This window comes from Myotis daubentonii, chromosome 5, assembly GCF_963259705.1.
Source record: "Myotis daubentonii chromosome 5, mMyoDau2.1, whole genome shotgun sequence".
Taxonomy (NCBI): domain Eukaryota; kingdom Metazoa; phylum Chordata; class Mammalia; order Chiroptera; family Vespertilionidae; genus Myotis; species Myotis daubentonii.
Genome location: NC_081844.1, coordinates 95,480,622 through 95,502,431, shown reverse-complemented (window position 1 = coordinate 95,502,431; position 21,810 = coordinate 95,480,622). Strand labels below are relative to the sequence as shown.

The 21,810-nt window shown below is 41.9% G+C and overlaps 1 protein-coding gene across 1 annotated transcript in view; it reads right to left on the bottom strand.

Moving 5' to 3' along the window:
* Nucleotides 1–21,455, bottom strand: part of ITK (IL2 inducible T cell kinase) — a 49,894-nt gene extending 28,439 nt beyond the window's left edge. Inside the window, exons 1-4 of the mRNA XM_059699042.1 lie at nt 21,176–21,455; nt 4,571–4,675; nt 2,967–3,048; nt 1,674–1,802 (exon numbers count right to left, since the gene is read on the bottom strand). Coding sequence (XP_059555025.1) covers nt 1,674–1,802; nt 2,967–3,048; nt 4,571–4,675; nt 21,176–21,322 — 463 coding nt within the window. The 5' untranslated portion in view covers nt 21,323–21,455. The remainder of the gene's footprint in view (nt 1–1,673; nt 1,803–2,966; nt 3,049–4,570; nt 4,676–21,175) is intronic.
* Nucleotides 21,456–21,810: the final 355 nt, after the last annotated feature.

The window sequence follows — 21,810 nt, the reverse complement described above, 5'->3', positions numbered from 1 at the left end:
CAAAAATGGAAAGGGGCTTAGAGAATATTTCAGCTTAAGCCCCCTAAAGCTTCCCTGACCATTTCAGAGATAAAGATGTTAGGGTCCTTCAATGGCCAAGTGACTCACCTGGGGGCCCACAGCAAGGTGCTGGCAGGAATTTGGACACCAGATTTCTGGCTTTGGGAAGGGTTTTCACTCCCTGAGGCCAGCCCATGCCACCCTGTCATTGTGGTCAATTCCACCCATATAAAACCTTCCATTTCCTTTTCATTAAATACTCATCATCTTCATGAGTATGGTCAACAGGGCTAATGCAGAGGATCATTGATTTCTAAAATTAGATAAACAGTATTCTTCTGGGCCAAGGGACTGGTAACCTTGAACTTTCTCTTCCAAGGTGGAGGGTGAGAAGCAGTGTTTTCTAAACTGGTACTAAAATGGGCTATGACTCAGGAAGCCACGGAAAATCCAGCCATGTGTCACATTTAACACATCCGCCTTGAGTTGTCAATCTGAGGTATTAGGTTTTAGTGCAAAAAAAAAAAATTTGACAGATGAGAAAAGGTAATTGGGCTAAGAGGTTGAGAGGTGAGGGGAATGGGAGCAAAAAATTCCATCATTCCTATTCAACAGTGGCTTTGCAGAACACTTCCTCGCTGTGTGACCTTGAGCATCCTGAACCCTCAGTCCCCTCTTTCTTTAACATCACATCCTCTACCCCAGAAACGGGAGCATATTGCATATAAAAGTGCATCAGAGTGGAGCTGCACTTTATTGGGGGTTCAGGTCTCCAAATCATCACATAAAGTAAAATCGAGTTGCACCCCCCTCCCCAGGATCTGAGCCCTTGACCTTGCAGGCCAAACAACAGTTTCTTTTGTTTTCACTTTGCATGTAAGCTGTGGCCTCCTTTTCTCTGACATTGCGCAGGGCCAGGGCAAGTTTGAAGGGGAAGTGGGGCGGAGCCAGAGAGCTGTTGTTTTGTTTTTACTTTCTTCCCTCTCCAAGTGTATAGAGTTGAACTTGTGTAATTAATACTTGTGTGATGTGATGACTCTATAAAAAATAAATATAATGGGGGGAGGTAAGAGATCAACCAAAGGATTTGTATGCATACATATTAGCATAACCAATGGTCACGGACACTGGGGCGGTGGGGGCGTGTCCTGGGGGAGGTGAGAGTGGCCTGGGAGGGGTCAATGTGGGAAAAAGGAGACATATGTAATACTTTAAACAATAATAAAAAAAATATTATATACCTCTTAAGGTGTTCCTAAAATTTAAGATTTAAGTAGACCATGCCATTCAAATTTGCTAACTTGAAAGTTATAGCCGTGCTTCTCAAACATTACTGTGCATAGTAATCTCCTGGGGATTTTGTTAAAATACAAATTCTGATCCAGAAGACCTGGGATGGGGCCAGAGAATTTGCATTTCTAACTAGCTCTCAGGTGATGTTGATGCTGCTGATCCAAGGACCACCCTTTGAGTAGGAGGAGGTACAGAGATGGAAAAAAATCAATAGACCCAATAGTAAAGGCTGGTGATTTTCCTCTGAAATTTCTAAAAATGTAGAATTTTGCATCCAGTCTCTGACACCCCTGAAGTCGGAGAAGCTGAGAGCTTTTACTTTCTACCAATAGCGAGGTCATGCATTTTACAAAGAAGAAAGGGAATTCCCAGTGTCTTACCATTTTTGGTTGGATCGTACTGGGTGCAGCCCACTGCAAGCTTCTCCAGCTGAGCACAGCACCTCCACCTCCCATCCATCCAGAAATTAGGATGATACTTGGACACCAAACTGTTATTATTCCTCGTTTCTGAAAGGGGTTGGCACCAGCAGAAGAGTTATTTCCAGATCAGTCTATGGAGGACTACTAACTCGATAATACCTTGATTGAGATTGGGCCCACCTGTGTGAACTGAGTGACTAGTACTCAGAATAGTCAGAGAAATGGCCCTTTTCCCAGGCATATACATGTATGCAGGAGTGCATGTTGTATCAGCAGATCTCTGGCTCTGCCTTGGGTTAGTTGTATGTCCTTAGGTTGGGCAAAACCCTTGTCCGAGCCTCAGTTTCCCCAGTGTACAATGAGGTTGTTAGACTGGTTCAGTGGGCCCCACAAAGTGTCTTAGGGTAATGGGAAGACCGAGTAGTTGGGATTCCCCCTTTCTATCTCCCCCACTTCCAACCACAGCAACTTTGCTTTTATCCCTTCTAGATTTGTGGCTTTAAAGTAAGGTTACGGTGAGGTGGGATTTTCACCTTAGCAGCCTGGCTCTACATCGCATGGACCCAAACGCTGTGCTGGTTCTAATTATGCTTTCAGAAAGGTGAGCCTTAAGAAATACCCTCGCTGCTGGCCTGACAGCGTTTAAAGCTAGTTAACATTTATTGGGCGTTGACTCTGGGCCAGCTAGCTTCAAGGGCTTTACTCACAGCAGTTCTGAAGGCGGGCACTATTATTATTCCCTCCTACACCCTCTTTTAAAAATAGATGGGGAAACTGAAGCACAGAGCAGTGGAGGAAGTTGCTCAGACACACATGGCTAGCAAGTGGCAGAGCCAGGACTCAAGTCCAGGTCATCTAACTGGAGGGTCCATGCTCTTATTCTTCACCCCGAACCAGGAGGCAGCAAACTTTTTTCTTAAAGAGACAGATAGTAAATACTTTAGGTTGCTCATGAGCAGGCAGATTTGATATATTATGTAGGTACTCATATAACCCTTTAAAATGAAACCATTAAAAAAAAATCATCCTTAGCTTGGAACCTTAAACCAAAAACCAGTGGTGGGCTGGATTTTCTGACCCTGCACTATACTGGTTGTTACCATTTGGGCCCAGAGTGAAAGGTTCGGACCTTCCAGCAACACCAAAAGGAAGAAATGTTTGACCCTCAGCTGCCCTTTACTCTACTGTGGAACCCAAGCCTGCTAGAGGATCAAGGGATCTCAGGGCCCGGCCAAACAGGAGGTTAATTACCTTCTTTAAGGGCCAACACCCAGCGCTGCCGGCTCTCACGGTCTGGAGCAAACACATACAGGAGGTAGTTGTCATGCACAACCTGGAGACACACACAGAGTTCAAGGTGAGTGGTGTGCCTGGAGATGGATGACTGACAGCAGGCCCATCTGGCTTCCTGGGCTAAGAGTGGGGTCTCAGTGTTTGTTGTCCAAAAAGCAAACTCTGGATGATCGGGGGACCAGTGTCCTTTTCATTCAGACTTTGGGGTGCTGTCCAGACACAGAGTTTACCTCCACAGCTTAGGCTGCTTGTCACCAGTTAAGCCATCACTAAATTAAAACAGCTGAAGAAAGAGTTCTCTTGACAGCACCTTTATTTCTCATGTTAATTTTTCAGGAAAGAAAGTCTTTCTGGCATATGAAAGAGTAAGATATTACCTTAGTAGATGACAAATGTTTAATTGGGATTTTAAGAACTTCTCGTTCTGAAACAATGTAAGACACCCAAGAAGTTCCAAAAATAGTACAGAGTTCCTGTGTACCTTGCACCCACCTTTCCCCAGTGATAACCTTTTATGTAATCACAGCACATTTTCAAAACCAGGAAATTGACCCTGGTACAAAACTATTAAGTAAACTATAGAACTGCTTTGAATTTTACCAGTTTTTGTCTTGCACTCACTTGTAATTGGAATTTTAATGACAGGAAAATACACGTTATCCCTTTTACTTTTAGCCCTAAAAATTCTAACCCCATGGAAGTCACCTTTCTAGTATGATAGAAGTCCTTTCTTATGCCACCCAGATTGTCAAACAAGAAAGATACCCAAGGATGTTCAAGGACTTATCCACTCCTGGAGAGCTACAAATGCCAAGAGTGGTAATAATATGTAGGCAATATCATGACCTAAAGCCTAAAGATACCCTCCACCTGCTCTGCCCTATAGAACTTTCTATCACCTGGACAGAAAGCTCTTCCAATAGAACTTTCTGCAGTGATTGCAATATTCTATCATCTGTGGCTTCTAGACATGTGTGGCTATTGAACATGTAAAATGTTCATTCATTCAATGTGTCCAATGTGACTCAGGGCTGAATTTTTAATAGTTTAATTTAAACAAATTCACATTTAAATGTAAACAATCAGATGTGGCTAGTGGCTACTGTATTGGACAGCATAATGCCGGCTAGTTCTCAGATGGTAAAATCTGATCCCTTTTAACCTCAGCACCCCCAAGCAATTGCTAACCAAGAGTTGCAATTGGTCACCCCAAGTCATGACTAAACTACACTTTTAAAGAGCATTAGGCTTGGGGCCCTTGCTAGTTTTTTTCCCCTCCCCCACGACTTTCCTTGAGGTAGGAAAGACATAAGGAAAAGGAGAATGAGGAATGACAATTTTTTCAAGATTTTATCATTTGTCATCTTTGTTGAATGAATGAATGAATGAATGAATGAAAGTGTAATTGATCGACAGAACACAGCAGCTGTTTCCTTCCGTTTGTCTACGTTCTAATGCTAGACCAGAGTCATCCCTGTCTCATCTTCTGTTACAATGACTGAGACTTTCAACCATCATATATAAGGTATGAGGAACTGGTGCCCTCAGGCACGATGACTTACCTGAAAAGGATACTTGTAGTGGCAAGGGATGCTAATGTCACTTTTCACAATCTCGACACATTTGATCCTGGAGAGTTCAATAGATCCCTTCAAGGTGCGCTTTTTCTGTGGGAGGAGAAAGCACACCCCATTTAAAAAAAGAGGAGAGCCAAAACCGGTTTGGCTCAGTGGATAGAGCGTCAGCCTGCGGACTGAAAGGTCCCAGGTTCGATTCCGGTCAAGGGCATGTACCTGGGTTGTGGGCACAACCCCAGTAGGAGATGTGCAGGAGGCGGCTGATCGATGTTTCTCTCTCATCGATGTTTCTAACTCTCTATCTCTCTCCCTTCCTCTCTGTAAAAAATCAATAAAATATATTTAAAAAAAAAAAAAAAAAAAAAAAAAGAGGAGACAATATTTTTATCCAGGTTACTTCCGGAAATCCATTACTAGGTAAGATCCATTAGGTTTGTAAACCAACCCTCCAAATATCCAGAAGCGACTCCTTGGCCTCATTGTCTGAGAAGGACACTGAGCAGAGTCCTAGGAGAACATGGTCTTTGAATCGTCTTCTTGATGAGGTGACTGATTTCCACTCATGGAGCATGGTGTCTTACATTTCTGTGAGCTTGTGACAAATGGCAGCATTTGCAGAACTTGAACCTGGGATGGGTAGCAAAGTCTATGGGAAACCAGTCACACATGCGCCAGCTTTCTCTGCTTTGTGTCTATCCATAGCCTTATTAAGTCAGTAATTAGCTCAGGCCTGATCTGGATGGTGATGTATACCTTTAGTGGTATCTTTCTGCTCTACATCTGGCTTCTCCATGTCCCTTAGTTGTCCACAGTCCCACAATGACAGCCCTGTGGCATGTTCCTGAATCTGCTCTATAACTCTCCCTTCACCACATCCCCAGAAAATCTTACCGGCCCATTTGTCTCTTTCATTTAGAAGCTTGTTAGATATATTTCCTTGAAAACTAATTCACATGATGGTCTTCATGATTTATAATGATGTTACATGTTACCTGTTTGTGAGGGTCCTTGTCCTTGGAGAGTGGATCCCAGGGGATGGTACCCAATAGGACTGATTCTATTAATGGACTATTGGGCTCATGGAAGGCCAGTTAGGGAAAAGCTTTTTGAGATCAGAAACCTTTCACAGGAGCCTAGAATTAGTCTTCTGTTGAAATTAAAGTTTAATTCATCTGTGGAACCAGTGGACAAACATTTCATTACACCTCATCCCTTACAAAGACACAAGTGGTGATGAACTAGGCAAAAGCTTGGAAAGGACTAGGTTCAAAGTTGAGCTCTGATTCTAACTAGGTTCATGATCTTGGACAATTTACCAACCTCCCTAAACTTCAATCTCCATATCTGATAAGTGAGAATAATAACGCCTACCTTTTAAGGGTTGATTAGGAAAAAAAGGTGTAATTACATTGTTTATAATAGTTGCCCTCAATAAAGGATACCCTCTCAATTAAAGAGGTTCAGAAGTCCTATGACAAGAGAGTTGTGATATATGAGTGCACTTGGCTGGTGGTATTCAGAGAGCCATGGCGTCATCAAATTGGCCAGAAGTGAGATCAGTCTTTACCTCTCATTTTTTGATAACCAGATTGTTTGCTGGCCTGTACTTTGTTTAGTAGCTGGGCACAGGACTAATTAAAAAAAACTTCAAAATGTGAGAAGTGCCTCCTATCAAGTACAGGGAAGCTTTCTGGTATTTCTGTTTAAATTTTCTTTCTAAAATCTACTTTATTTATTTTTGAAAGTACAAAAATTTCTCCATGGTCATTTCAAGAAATAAAACAACCTGGAGGTCTATGAAGAAACTATTTATAGTGTCTTATTATCCTACCCTCTCCACAATCCTGAAGCAGTCAAGGTTAACCATTTGGAATGCATTTGTCTTTCCCACACACATTTATAGGATATATACAAACAAAACCGAGCATCTGCTCCACGCAGTGGTCTACAGCCACGTTGTAATCTAGCATTGTATGAAAAGGTCAGTCTCCCTTTAAAAGCCTCTGTAAACATGTGCCCTGGACTCATACTATCTTTTCACTTAGGGTCTTCCACAGCTAGAAATATATGCCCTGATCCTACCCATAATCACAGTCTTTAGAATGTTTTTTTTTAAAAAAAAACAAAACAAAACAGAAGAGTACAAAGGAGCAGTCCTTTCAACAGCCATTTTGCTACCAGTAAACATTGTGTCTCAGCTTTGAGGTTATCTTGTTTTTTCTATCTCTGTTGGGTTATTTCCTTAGCAGTACACACAGTGAAATGCAACAAAGGGCTCATGGCAGTAATATGACGGCTCCATTTGCAGACATTTTTGTCCTTGGAACTCACTTAGTCCTGTGTTTTCTGAGAATAGAAGCCAGTCTCCATCAGATTTAAGGCTAATGCATTTAGCCATTCAGGAAATATTTATTGCAGGCCAGCAATGAGCTGGGCACTGTTCTGAAGGCAGTAACAAAGAGACGAACACAGTAGACTTTCTCATGGAGCTCACAGTCTAGTTGGGAAGGCAATCAATACCAACAAGTGCTATAAGAACAGATCGATGTGATCAACGTGTGGTCAGGGCAGGCCTTTCTAGAGGGAGGGCATTTGAGAAAAGATCAGAAAGCTGAGAAAGGAGTCAGACATGAGAAGATCTGGGGAGTGAGCAGCCTCGGGAGAGTGAGTGGTCAGAGCAGAAAGCCCTGGGATGGAAAAGTTCTGGATAAGTGTTGTTCTCAGTAGCCTGAGATCATCATAACTATGGTATGAGCAGAGGTAAATGGTAACTGGAGTTATGAATAGGGATACAAATTATACATGAAATTCTAAAGTCCCACTGTTTGACAGGAACTTAATGTGAGCCAAATATGTATTTAAAATTTCTAGTAACCACACTAAAAAAGGCAAAAAACAAATAACCAAGTACAATTAATTTTAAGAATATATTCTGTTTAACCCATATACTTAAAATATTATCACTTCCATATGGAATCACCACAAAAAATTAATGAGATATGTCACTTTTTTATACTAAGTCTGTGAAATCATGCATTTTATAACACATCTCAACTCGGACCTGTCACATTTCCGGTGCCCAGTAGTCACACATGGCTGGTGGCTACTTTACGGGACAGTGTGGCTTCAAGATTTCCAAGAAAGACTTCTCCTCTGAACTCAGATGATCTCCTTTGATTTCTTAATGCTCATTGATTTCAAAGATGGATTTTAAGAGACATTTGTGCCTTCACCCTCTGTCAGGTGAGCCTGCTATCAGCTTTGCTCTTCTATTGGATGGGTTGAGGTTCCACTGTCAAAACTCACTCTGATTCTCAAATGAGAGCGTGGGTTCCCCCTCACAAGCCATCCTTCTTGGTCAGTCTCTCCAAAGGCCCCCGGGCCATTCTTCCTGGATCTTACAAGACCTGATACATGGTAAACAACAGGTCAGCTGTACCTTTCCCCAGCCGGGCCCTGGGGAGCAGCCGGTCAGCGAGCCAAACATAGTTCCTTCTCTGGGAACTGGTGATTGCCTGTAATCATCCCAAATAACAGTGCTATTTCTGAGAAATACCAGGGTAAAACCTTCCAAGGAAACCACACAAAAGCCACCAGGAAGAGAGACACCAAGTAAAACATGACTTTGTTCTTCCTTGTTATTCTGTCTGCGTTGCTCAGGGTAAAAGGCACAGAATTTCACTTGGCCTTATCTCCCTGCTTGGCCATGTTCAAAGCTGTCCTCACATTCCAAAGCTTCCTCCGGGACATCTGACATGTGTCCAACACAATCCAACAGGTGCCCATATACATGTGAAAAGGCAAGCTTGTGTGAGTGGCTTTGATATCTCCTTTCTCTTTATGTTAACTTTTGTATAAAATAGATTTTTGGATTGTGACTTTCAAAGAGAGAGGCGGGGGGGGGGGGGGCAAAATAAAAAAATGATAATGTTTTTGAGCATTTCCTATACTTCAGGCATTTGATGCGCCATCTTATTTAATCACGATCCCCATTTTACAGGCGAGGAAGTTGAGGTTCAGAGGGGTCAAGTCTCTTCGTAAGTGGAAGAGAAGCACACAAGCTTAACTCGAAGACTCCAGCGCCTTCATGACTAGGCTTCATGGCTTTGCACTCACCCTGGCTTTCCACTCACCCTGGCTTTCCACAGAAGGCTTTTATTCCCCAACCCCAACACTGAACAGCCAATGGCATGACCGATTTCTCCAAGCCATGAGCCAATAGAGATTTGTTCCTGCACATTTGGTCATGCAATGCTCCTGTGGATTTCAAAGGGGAGTGTTTTCCCTGGCTCCTCAGCATAATAGCTCCTCTTTGCTCCATAACATTTGCTCCTTGGCTGCTCAGCTAGCCCAGTAGATACATTAGTGAGAAGTTATATGTCTGGGACCCATGCGAGAGGACATCTCTACGCTTCTTGAAAACAGCAGAATTTGAGCTTTCTGCTCTGGTGAGGCAGAATGGGACAGAAACAGAACTCTCATGTCAGGAAGACCCACATCTGCCTGACCAGCTGTGCAACCTGAGACAAGTGTCTTAACTTCTCAGTTGCTTTATGTTTTGTTTGTTTTGTAAGTGGGAATAATAACGATCCTGGAATCATGGGTTAATTTAGAGGACTGAAAAGAATGACATAAACTTACCAGCAAAATAAAATCATTCAAATGATATAATTCAAATGTTACTCTCCTTGCCTTCTCCAATTGCTGCCCATAAGACAAGGCTCTTCTCTCGTCTTTAGGTGCCCACTTTTCCTTGGGGATTGTTTTTTTCTGGGCAAACACGTAACCAAGAACCACCATTTGGGAAGATAGCATTAATTTTTAACTGGAGTCATTTTTTTTACTTTGTCAATTATTTGTAAACATAGAGCAAAACCATGAAAGGGACCTGCTTCCTGGTCTTCCCGACTTTGTCACCATGTGAGGACTTTAGCTTTCTATTTCCTCTCAAGTCTCTGGTCCAAACCTTCCTCAAATAGACATTCACCAGAGGCTTGACTTACTTATAACTTAATGCTTCACTTGTTTTGGAGGATTTTGGATTAGGACAGGTATTAGAGGACTTAAGCCAAGAGGAAACTTGGATAATGGAATTCCAGGCATCAGCTGAGAATATTTCTCAAAGGGGAGTGATGCATTTAAGACTTTCCTGGATCACACTGTACTGGTAAATGTAGTCACATGCTGTCTTCCTTTATCAGTTTCTTTAAAATTAGGAAATCTTTCTGATGATTTTTTAAATTCTCACCCGAGGATATGTTTATTGATTTTAGAGAGAGAGGAGGGGAGAGTGAGAGAGAGAGAGAAACATTGATGTGAGAGAGACACATTGATTGGTTGCCTCCCATATGTGCCCTGACTGGGAATTGAACCCTCAACCTTTTGGTGTACAGGATGATGCTCCAACCAACTGAGTTACCTAGCCGGGCTCTGATGATGATTTTAACCAGACATGTCAAATATTTTGCTCATAGCCTCTTCTGGGATGTAGCATAGCCATGGTACCAATCTGAAATCCCACAATGACACAATTGAAATAAAAACTGATGTGTGAGATGAAACCTAAGTGATTGACGTGGGGGTTGTTTGCCATGCTCCTAGCCGAATGCACAATATCAGTTCTAAAATTAGTTTTAGGGGTCTTCCCGGATTCCAGTTTCATCCCTTCTGCAAAAATATGCTAGAGGCAATCCACAAATTCCCTGCCAGTCTCCCAACTCACTCAGCCTTCCGTCTTTTAAGACAAAGGCAACCCTTGTACCGCAGGGGAGAAAAGCAGAGGTTCAGAAGGGAGAAAGGACAGGTTTGAATCCCTATGGCAGGTGACATGGAGCAAGTTGTCTCGGTTCTCTGAGCTTAGTTTTCTTAGCGCTTCTTATTTCTTTTAGTTTTTCAGGAGTAGGGGGTGCTGACGGCTGCAGCTTGGCGTTATTATGACCTGCACCCAAAGAAGGCACCTAACACGCTGCTTGATACCCAGTGAAGATGTGATTATTACCGTCTCTGGGGAAAAAGTAGCATCCACAAGTACAATTGGTAATTAGCTGTTGCTGGTTCCTTCCCTCCCACCCAGCTTCATCTGAACCTACCTCCACTACAATGTAAAGTTCTGGGAAGATCTGGAGTCAAGGTAGTTGGTTCCGAGGCTCCTGGGCTGACTTAAAAGCCTGGAGACTATGATCCATCCCACACTGACTTTTCCTTCATCTTTTCCACAAGACCTTTGAGTCATAGAAACTAAAGAAATACCTGGAGCAACTTAAATATCCACCAAAGACAAATGGTTAACTTAGTTATGATCCATCCATTCTGCGTTCTGCTCTGTAGCCATAACATTGGTGCATATGGAGGGACAAAAGTGTTTATATTACATGTAAAAAGCAGGTTTAGAGCAAAAGATGAAGCATTCATCTCACTTCTGGAAAAAATAATCTAATATACAGGATGACACAGAAAAATGTGTACACACTTAACAGCTGGTAGCTCAATTGATGTTTCTTTCTTTTCAGATTTAACCCATTGGAATTCATAATTATTCAAAGTGTGCGTTCATTTTGGGATACCCTGTAGATCAGTTTATGCAAAATTCAAAGAGATAATATAAGAAGGAACACTGCTAACACTGGCTCTCCCTTCTGGGCAGACTTTTGCAGTGCAAGTGACATCTATAAGAATAAAAGCATAATATGCTAATTAGACTGGACAGCTGAACGACCTTCCGGACATCATTCCAGACGTCCTTCTGGATGAAGCCGTGGTGACAGGGGCCCGAGGCAGAGGCAGTTAGGAATGACCAGGCAGGCAAGCGAGCAGTTAGGGGTGATCAAGTAGGCAGGCAGAGTGGTTAGGGGCAATGAGGCAGGCAGGCAGAGTGGTTAGGGGCTATGAGGCAGGCAGGCAGAGTGGTTAGAGGTGATGAGGCAAGCAGGCAGCCAGGCGACCCCTGCAGGATCAGGCCTAAATTGGCAGTCGGACATCCCCTGCAGGGTCCCGGTTTGCAAGAGGGTGCAGGCGGCCGGACTGAGGGGACCCCACCCATGCCCGAATTTTGTGCACCAGGCCTCTAGGACTTCTATAATATCTGAAGTTTTGGGGTTTTTTTTTTACAGTGAGGATGTAAGTTTACTAAGCAGAAAAATTAAAATAATACTTTAAAGCAGTCAGAAAATTTCAAAACACCATATTGTAATACGGGTTTGTCAGATGACGAGGGGAGAAGGGTGAGGGCTGCACATCAAATGCTGGGTGAGCAAAGTGATGCAGCTCTGCCTTGGAACCTCATGACCTCATTAGCAGCAAACAGCAGCCAGGCAGCACCTGACACCTGCTCCTCTGTATCCATGTAGGTTCAAGTTCATGATGGGCCCTCTCATGTTCTTCTTGAGTGATAGCTACTTTCTCCAGAGATTCAAAAGAAGCAACTCTGTGTGCTTTTATGTGTATTTATCTTAGAAGCGAAGCAATAATTCAGGAATAAGTTCCAACCCTTATTCATATTTGATAAAGACATTAGTGATCCTAGCCTTTAAAAAGTGTGTTTGTTTAAATGCGCTTACAAATTGGGCAGAGAGAAAAGGGCTTCTGCGGAAACTAAGAACTAAGTGCTATAAGCCGTACAAAGGAGACCGTCACGGTGTCCTGCACCTTTTGTATCTCATTGTCTCTGGTCCGTGAACGCTCTTTCAAAGCCCTCCTTCTTTCCAGAATGGTGATATGAGATTTTTAATTAGTTTGAAAGAGTACATTTTTTACATGTACTTTTGAAGCACTGGAGAGTTGGTAACCAGAGAATAGAAAATTAATAACAACTTCATTGCATTTCAGGAAATAACTCCTTGCACAGAGGTGATGTTCAATTAATATTTGTCAATCGGTTGAGTGAGGGAGCAGCAGATAAGACCAAGTGTGCAGCAGAAAATGTTCTTTGTAGGGCTAAGATAACACTCTTAATATAAATGGAAAGATATCCATGTTTAGATAATCTCCATTTCTATTTGTGAACTCATGATATCATTGGAGAGAGCTGTAATCACATAGTTTCCACTTTTTTGAGCTTAAAGGGTCTTTAGAAATCAATATCTAATTTTTCCATCAGTATTTATTTTTTAAAAAATATATTTTTTATTGATTTCAGAGAGGAAGGGAGAGAGAGAGAAAGAAAGAGAGAGAGAGAGAGAGAGAGAGAGAGAGAGAGAGAGAGAGAGAGAGAAACATCAATGATGAGAGAGAATCATTGATTGGCTGCCTTCTGCACGCCCCCCCTACACAGGTCAAGCCCACAACACGGGCATGTGCCCAACTGGAATTGAACCTGTGACCCTTCAGTTCACAGGCCGATGTTCTATCCACTGAGCCAAACCAGCTAGGGCAGTATCTAACTGTTTATGTTAAATATTTAACCTCAAGGTGAAACAACTTTCTAAATTGGCTCTTATCTTTCCATTTCTACTATTCAATTTACACTCTGAGCAGACTGAGGACATAGACTTGGAAGGCAGCTTGGTGATTATTGCAGGTCAAGGGGCAGCCCAGAGGGTAGGGTCCTGGTGTTCCAGCAGAGCCTCTCCACTTTTACCTGTTTCATATGTGGGGGTGGGAGTGCCATGTATAATTTTGTACTGAGAGAGGGTTCCATGCTATAGGAAGTTTGAAAACCACTCATCTAGTCCAATCCCTTGGTATTATGGACAAGAAAATGAAATTCCAGGTAGAATAAGGAATTACCAAGGTCACCCAGGCTAATTGGTGCCAGATCTTCATCCTATTAAACTGCCAGGTTGCTGCTTCCTCATCTCCTTTCCCTTTTCTGGAATTACAGAACTGCAGTGCGTCTGAGGCTTTCGGTCCTTTAGGCCCTGTCTAAAATTAGAGCTGACCTCTATGGAGCAGTCAAAAATGGTTTATGTGTACTTCTTAATGAAGTACACATTATTTGCTTCTTAATGAAGACACTTGATGATCTAACCCAGTGGTCGGCAAACTCATTAGTCAACAGAGCCAAATATCAACAGTACAATGATTGAAATTTCTTTTGAGAGCCAAATTTTTTAAACTTAAACTATATAGGTAGGTACACTGTTATTAACTTAATTAGGGTACTCCTAAGGCTTAGGAAGAGCCACACTCAAGGGGCCAAAGAGCCTCATGTGGCTCGCGAGCCCCAGTTTGCCGACCACGGATCTAACCCAAAGAGCTCATTCCTGCAAACCTTCCAGATCCTCTAAGGTGATCAAGTAGGGAGACTGATATTTTGCAGAGTAGGAGGTCTTTTGGCACCCCTTAAATCCTACTATATAGGTGGTGGGTTCATCTATACACATCTATACTGACTTTAAATCAAATCATCTTACCCATGTATAAAATGTATTCCCCTGCTCTCTTACCATAACATTAAAAACCGATAAAAACAGTGTACTTGAAAATGGCCACAACAATGGATTTTTAAAAAATATACACATATATTTTTTAATTGATTTCAGAGAGGAAGGGAGAGGGAGAGATAGAAACATCAATGATGAGAGAGAATACTGATCAGCTGCCTCCTGCACGCCCCCCACTGGGGATCACGCTCACAACCCTGGGCATGTGCCCTGACTGGGAATCGAACCATGACCTCCGGGTTCATAGGTTGACACTCAACCACTGAGGCACACCAGCCAGGGTGTATTCTTCTGTTTTTTATTAGTTCTGGTAAATTTGGTGGCCCCATGCATTGCTCCAGTGTCTTTGGAAGGGGATGTAGCAACAAATGATGGAGGCCATCAGTGTTCTCAGCCTGTGACACTGTTATCTCACACATGGTACTCTATCTTAAGGGACTGATTTTAAAAAGGAGACAGCACTGTTTTAGGTATATTATTATTTTTCAGTGTTTTCACTGACTACCTGAAATAAATGTCAAACAATAGATGATAGAAAAATTTATCAGTTTGTTTAGACACATGAAATAGATAAGTATATCTCTGAAATGAACCAATTCAATTATTAAAGTTGATGTCTTCAGACAAAAGAATTACGAAGAACATTTTGCGTCGTTTTTTGTTCATTTTTTAAAACAATATATTAAGGCTTGCTGCTCTGTGTTTTGAGGTTAATCAGTGAGTTTAACCTGATTCTAACTTTTCATCAGTCCTTGCTTCTAGAGACTGTCTGAGCTCAGTGTTGGTCATGAAGCAGGTTAGACACCAGCTACATTTCCACCAAAATGTGGAGTAGAATGATTCTGTATCAAGTACTCTCAGGGAGAGGGATGCTATAAGAAAGTTAAAACAGAGTTGCCCATCGCATACTACACAATACATCAGAAAAATTAACCAATCTAGACCACATCGTGTGTCAGCTGGCTTCCTGGCTTCTACTCCTGCCCCTTGTATAATCTGTCATCCCCACGGACATCAGATATAAATTCCTTCTCTGACTACCCTCTTCCCAAGCAGCCCCAGCCACTGCTTAGTTTTTCCACAGAACCTACCGCAGTCTATATCATGTATTTATGCTTGCGTATTGTCTGTCTCCTCCACTAGCATGTGAGCTTATATGGGCAGATACCTTGTCTCGATTATTAACCACTGTAATCCTAGCATCTACCACAGAGCCTGGCACATAGTAGGTGCTCAAGAAAGGTTTGCTGAACAAATAAATAAATCTAAACCCACCAAAACAGAAAAACTTCCTTGATACAGTGTTAAGTGAAAATACATAAATAAAGAAAAATGAAATAGCTTTGGTACCATATATGTAATTTTGGAGGGGAAAAAGTGCTATACGATTTGAGTTTTTTATAAAAAGTAGGTGTAATTCCTGTGACTTTTAATATATAAAATGTATACATAAGTTTATATTAAGTTATAAATTTAAAAATATTACTATATAGTAAGAAGCCTGCTTATAAATACGTTAGGTTAATGGGGATTATGTGACAACATAAGACTTGGGATAAGGTTTTTATTCTATTAACATACTGACAATTTTTACTGAATTTCAAGGACCCAAGCAGACATTTGATCTAAAAGGGAAATTTTATATGCATGGTACCATTTTGGAGCTTCTGTTTCCTCCTCTGGATCACTTTAAGTGAGGTCCCCAGTCATGACGGCAAACCCAGACTGACATCTAGCTGGAAATGAGATCTTGAAAGATCTCCCTTCTTCAGCAGGCCTAATAACTCATGGACAAGTGGAAGTAATAACTCATGGTTATTACTGGTTGGTTAAGGAAATGGGAGAATTTTTTTTTTTTTGGTCAATGAAAAGTTAAGAACTTTAGAGTTATGTTCTGTGGGGTCCATTACTACGTTAGTTATGAAGATGTCTTGTATTCCATGGACCTCATACTACAAGAGACTCTTATGCTTTCTACTTACACCTTTCTTCCAGACTGAGTCAGTAACGAAGCCCTCACATTTTAGTATTGCGCTGTGACCTAGTTTTCCTGCAGAAACTCATTAATGGATGCACCAGTCCCTGAGCAGCAGGAATCACATCTAATTTTAATGTGGGAGTATTTGCTTCCAAAACAAAAGTGCTGTCGCCAGACGCTATCTCCACAAAACATCAACACACAGGCAAAAATCAATTCACGGAGAAAGTCCATTAAGGCAGACATAGAAACTGCATATATTTGGGCTTGAGGGGCTTGAATTGCAAAGCACTCTGCTTTGGATTCTTTATTTTTTATTTATTTTATTTTTTTTTTTTGCCTGATTAGACAAGGCCCACAGTTTTAGCTCCCGGTTGTTCTTCTGAATTCAAGTGGAGTTATGTGACCTTCATTCACTCACTGAGTATTTACTGACACCCCAGCAGCTTGTGTTGATGCTACAGTGATGAGCAAGGCAATCAAGATTTCTGGTCTCGTGGAACACCTCTGACGGATGTACAGACACAAAGTAAACAAGGAAGCGCATCAGTGGGCCCAGTACGTAAGTGCAGATACTGATGCATTGAAGCATCCATTGCTTCAGAAGGAAAAAAGGAAGAGAATCCTGGGGAAATATTTAAAGAGATGGGAAATAATGAAGAACCTTGCAAAGAAAAAAAAAAAAAAGCTGTGGTGTTCCTGACAGTGAGAACAGCGAATGCAGACCCTGCACTTGTGGGACCCCGAGGGTGAGTGGGAGTGTGGGGGGGTGCGCTTCAGTGTGCTTCTCCGTTGCTCACCCCAGTTCTGACCCTGTCTAAAGGCCCCAGGGGGAGCGTTACCTTGGGGCGTTCAAGGCTCAGAAAGAAGGCAGTTGGGGTAGGAGCATGATGGGTACAGGGAAGTGTGGTGTGAAATGAAATCGGAGGGACAGTGAGGGACCGCAAGATGAAGAGTTGAAAACAGCCACAGGAGAAAGAATATCTGCTTCATTGTTGGAAACGTTTATTCCAGGTTTTTCGTGGATAATAGATTGTGTGGAGCATCAAGTATCAGCGAGAGCCCAGCTAGAAGGCAACTCAATCATGGAAGAATGAGGTGGAGAGAGTGCTTGACTGATGAAGGTCTCAAGCAAACATGCTCAGGCAGCTTTAAGAATATTACCCACAAAGCTTTACCTGGAAGGAAGCAAGGGAGGAAGGGGAAGACAAGATGGAGGGAAAAAGAGAGCAGAGTTGCTTGGTTCTTTTAAAAGGAGTTGTGGTGGGGGAGGCTGGCCCACCTCTTGGTTCTTACATGTGTCTCTCCCACCCAACTCTTAAAAGTCCAACCTCCTGACCCTCCTCTTCCTCAGTTCAAGGCTAAGCCATAAACTCTATCTGCAGGGAGTCTTGTTTACTTACTCAGACACGCAGGAATTTCCTGTTTAAAGTCCTATATCACTTGCTTTGTTTTCTACACTTTTGTCCTTGAACCTGGTTCTGTTAGGGTTCATCTGTGTAACTCTAGCCTCTTCAAATGTATCTATACCTCACACCTTTCCTCCTTCTCTCCTTCCTTTTCTTCCTTCCACACATAATTAATGGATAAGATAATATGTGTCAGGCACTGTCCTAGACATTGGTGGTGCCATCTTTAGCCAATTGGGTGCCAGCTCTCATGACACTTATTATCTAACAGAAGATGGGTGAGGGATGACATTGGTACAATAACCAGATTAATAAGTGGGCAACTACAACTTTGGCATGTGCTCTGAATAATGCATATGTGTTGCTGTGGCAGAGCCTAACAAAAGGAGATGACTTAGTCTAGGGCAATCAAGGAGGGTGTCCCAAATAAGTGCCACTTAGAGCGGAGGCCTAAAGCTGAAGAAAATCTTGAAAGATGGGAGAAAGAGGGGCATGAGCTGAGACAAGAGAACCCATGTTGTGGATTCTGGTGTCCACATTCAGGGCAAAGGAGAGAACCGCTGAAGGCACAAGTCAGTTTCTGATGAGAGGCATCAGGACATGATCACTGTCACCATGTTAAATGCTCACACTGGCTCCTGTGTGGAGAATGGAGTGTGTTAGGGGAGGTAGAGTGGGTGCAAAGACACAGCTAGGAGGTGGCAGCAGTCCCAGGTAAGAGATGCTGACAGCTTTCACGAGGAAGGGGACCTTAGGAAATGGAGAGAAGTGAACAGATTCTAGAGGCACTTAGGAGGCAACGTTTACCAAGGATCTCATTTCTTTATGGGCACATAGTAGGGCTCCTTGAAGTAAGTGAAGACAAGGATTTGTTCCGCAGTCTATGTGGAAATGATAGCGCTCAGAATACACTTCGTTGCAGAAGAACCATTTGGCATGGGTTTCTGACTTTCAGGACTGCCCTTACTTGGAGGACTTCAGAACAAGAAGGCATTGCACTTTGTAATAACCCAGTGGAGTCCCAAACTACCTACGGTAACAACTGCTAATAGTATAAGCGCCATTCATCAGGGAGTCTGTGTAGGCTCCGGAGACATAGGAAACCTCAGGCAGGTTACTTAAACTCTCTTTGCCTCAGTTTCCTGATCTGTAAACTGGGGTAATAATAGGTCCTAATTTACAGGGTGATTGTAAGGATTAGGTGAAACAACCCACATTTAGCACAGTGACTGACACGTGGTAAGTGCTCAGTAAATATTAGTTACTACTATTATTAAAATAATTGTGACCTCCATTTCATTAAAAGAAAACAAGATCAAGAAGAACTGTTTAATCATTTTAAAAGACATAAATAGCTTTCTTGAGGGTCATACAGCATTAAACAATTTACATAGACTCACAGCTCTTAAGTGGGGAGCTGGTCTTTGACACAGATCTGTCTAGCACCAGAAGTGGTTTTGACCACTATGCAGTGGTCAAAGCCAGAAAAGCAAGAAAAGGGGACCACCTCCCCCACCTGCCATTTTTCATTTAGGATGGACGCATGTTACAAGAGCTGGCTCTGTTGCTAGATCAGCTGTAGGCTAAAGGGAAGCATCCATGAGGAGTGATGACCCTTTCCAGAAAGTGACTAGAATGATGAACTTGAGGATTCATCCCATCCCACGTAAATGGTAATGGCTTCCATGCCATAGTGAGCACAGTAAGCTTGATTCCTAAGGTGCAGAGTCATAAAAATAGGGAAACTTTTCCATTTCCCCTGAGGGCCTTTCAGAAGATGGTACTATTATCATGCCAAGCTTATAACATACTTTTCTCATGAAATATTCTAGATCCCTTGAGGTAGGTAGTATTGGGGCTCTTACTTTACAAATAGGAAACAGAGGCTTAAAGAGGTTAAATATTTCACCCGCATCAAGCAAGTGATAGAGGGAGGATACGAACTCAACTCTAGTTGGCTACCCTGGCCTCCCCAAGCTGTGAGGCTTGTTCGTCTATGCTGCCCCTTCCAGCCCATGCTTATACACAGTCCCTGAGGCCCTCTCTTTCGCTCCTGAACAGGATCTGATGTCAGTCACGTGCAACTAAACATTTTGCTTAGTGATGTCTACCTCTCCAGAGATTATTTGTAGGTAGCTGCCAGTGTGCTAGAAATGGCTTATACTGGCTCATGAAAGCTGACTGTTAAATTTGTTGTTGTTAATCCTCAGCAGATATTTTTCCATTGATTTTTAGAGAGAGTAGAAGGGAGGGGGAGAGCCAGAAAGAGAAACACATCGATTGGTTGCCTCCCACACGTGCCCCAAAGGAGGCCAGGAATTGAGCCTGCAACCAAGCTACCTGCCCTTGCCTGGAATTGAACCCTTAACCCTTCAGTCCACAGGCTAATGCTTAATCACTGAGCCAAACCAGCTAGGGCCTGACTGTTAAATTTTCAGGAATTTTGTGAGCCAGTAGACATTACATCAGTAGTTTGAAATTGGCCACAACGGGAGTATTTACACCAGAGGAAGCAGCAAACACTCTGAAGTAGAGCTCCCCAATACTCTACTGTCACTACCACTACAATGGCTGTTAAACATTTACCAACATACCACCAGGCCCCCTAATCTTTCATTGTCTTCTGTTAAGCACAGCGTCCGATATGTGGTAAGTGCTCAGTAAATGTCAGGCATCAGTGACTACTTAGCAAAGAAATTCTGCAAGCACAGGGGAGCATCTGAAATCATGTCTACCGGTGAGCCAACTCTATGCTTCTTTCTGGCCCACTGCTCCAGCAGGGAGACAGAGTTCTGCTGAAAACATTTGCACATCTCAATAAGGGAAACAGACATGAATCCATGAGCTAAATCCATGTTAAAATAAAAGGCTTAACCAGCATTATATGACAATGGATATTTAAAGTTATAAAAACATATTTAACATACAGAATTATAGAATTTGTTCCTGAAAAGGTAGAAGGACTATTTTTCACAGGATGTCATAAATCTAGTGCCAAGCTTATAACATGCTGCAATTTGCTAAAAATGGCAAACTACATAGTTTTGATAATTTATGTTGCTCTTATTATTATTATTGTTATGGAATATAAGAATGTCTTTAGATATGAAAAGACTAACTTAGCTAAGCAGCTGTAATCTTCTGGATAAGAATCGCCCGTCTGTACTGCTTAACACTTAACACTGCATGGTAATCCTAGTCTCCTAAAAGTTTATAAGGGATGAAAAGGTTGACCATTGTGCCTTGCAAATTTGAGACAATTAAATGCCCAGAGAATATTTTTCCAAGATATCAGATTAGCGATGACCATTGAAACAAAATTGATTTGAATTCATAAAAATGTTGACGCTGAACCCATCACTTAGCCATTCCAAGTACTAATTTCATCCAGTATACATTAAGGAAACTGAGCAAGATCATCACTTAGGTCACAGTGACTGCTAATATTTTATTAATCTACATTCCATAAAAGTAATTATTTCAAATGAAGTTTAAATTCTACCCAATCATAACATTTGCCACATGAAATATTAGAATTTAAACACTGAACTCTAACTTGAAGGGGGGAAAAAGCTAATGAATGTTAAATTTACTCTTGTATAGATTTTAGGACTAAAATCACCTAATACAACCACCTCATCTCTTGACTTTTTTCCATATTTTCTTCTGATTACTCTTATTGTACTTTTTAGGCTGTTATAATGAGCATGTCCCCTGTGTCCTTATTTTATTCCATGTATATCTTCATTCAGCCCAGTCTAAGTAGAAAATACTGTTTTAAAAAAGACAAAAAACAACCCCAAAACACAAAGTTCTCACATACCCCATGACGGTCCTCAAAATACGCCAAGCTGGTTTTGGTTAAAACAAAGAAGCGGACTTTAAAGTTCGAGGGAGAAGTTCTTCTCTTTTGTTGGGATTTCTTGATGAGCTGTTCTTCTAGGAGGATAGAGTTGTTTGAGTTGTTCATGATCCAGTTCTTGAAAAGTGATGCACCTTGGGCATCAGCCCTCAGCACAACCAGAGGAAACAGCTTCAGGGCAAGGAATGCAATGGGGAGGCAGTTGATCTTGAGAGAGTTGTTCAGAGGCAACTTGCCTCCAGCGTTATCTTTCTATCAGTGTTCAGTCAACATCGCTGAGCTTCCCCTCTGATGTCAAAGGCCATAACCACATCCTTTCGAAATTCACAAAACTAAGAGGCATATGTAAATAAAATACTCACACTCTTTGCTGTATGGTTTGAAAATGATATCTGAAAAACTTTAGACTCAATGACATGAAAGATTAGAGTTTAATCTTTAGAGTTCTTGGTTTAGCCTATCCAACAGTTAAGGCATGTAGCACAAAGGGTAGGAACATAGTCAATAGGCATAGTTTGTGTATTAGTTTACTATTGCTGCTGTAACAAATTTTCACAAACTCAGTGACTCACAGATTTATTGTTTTAGCATTCTGT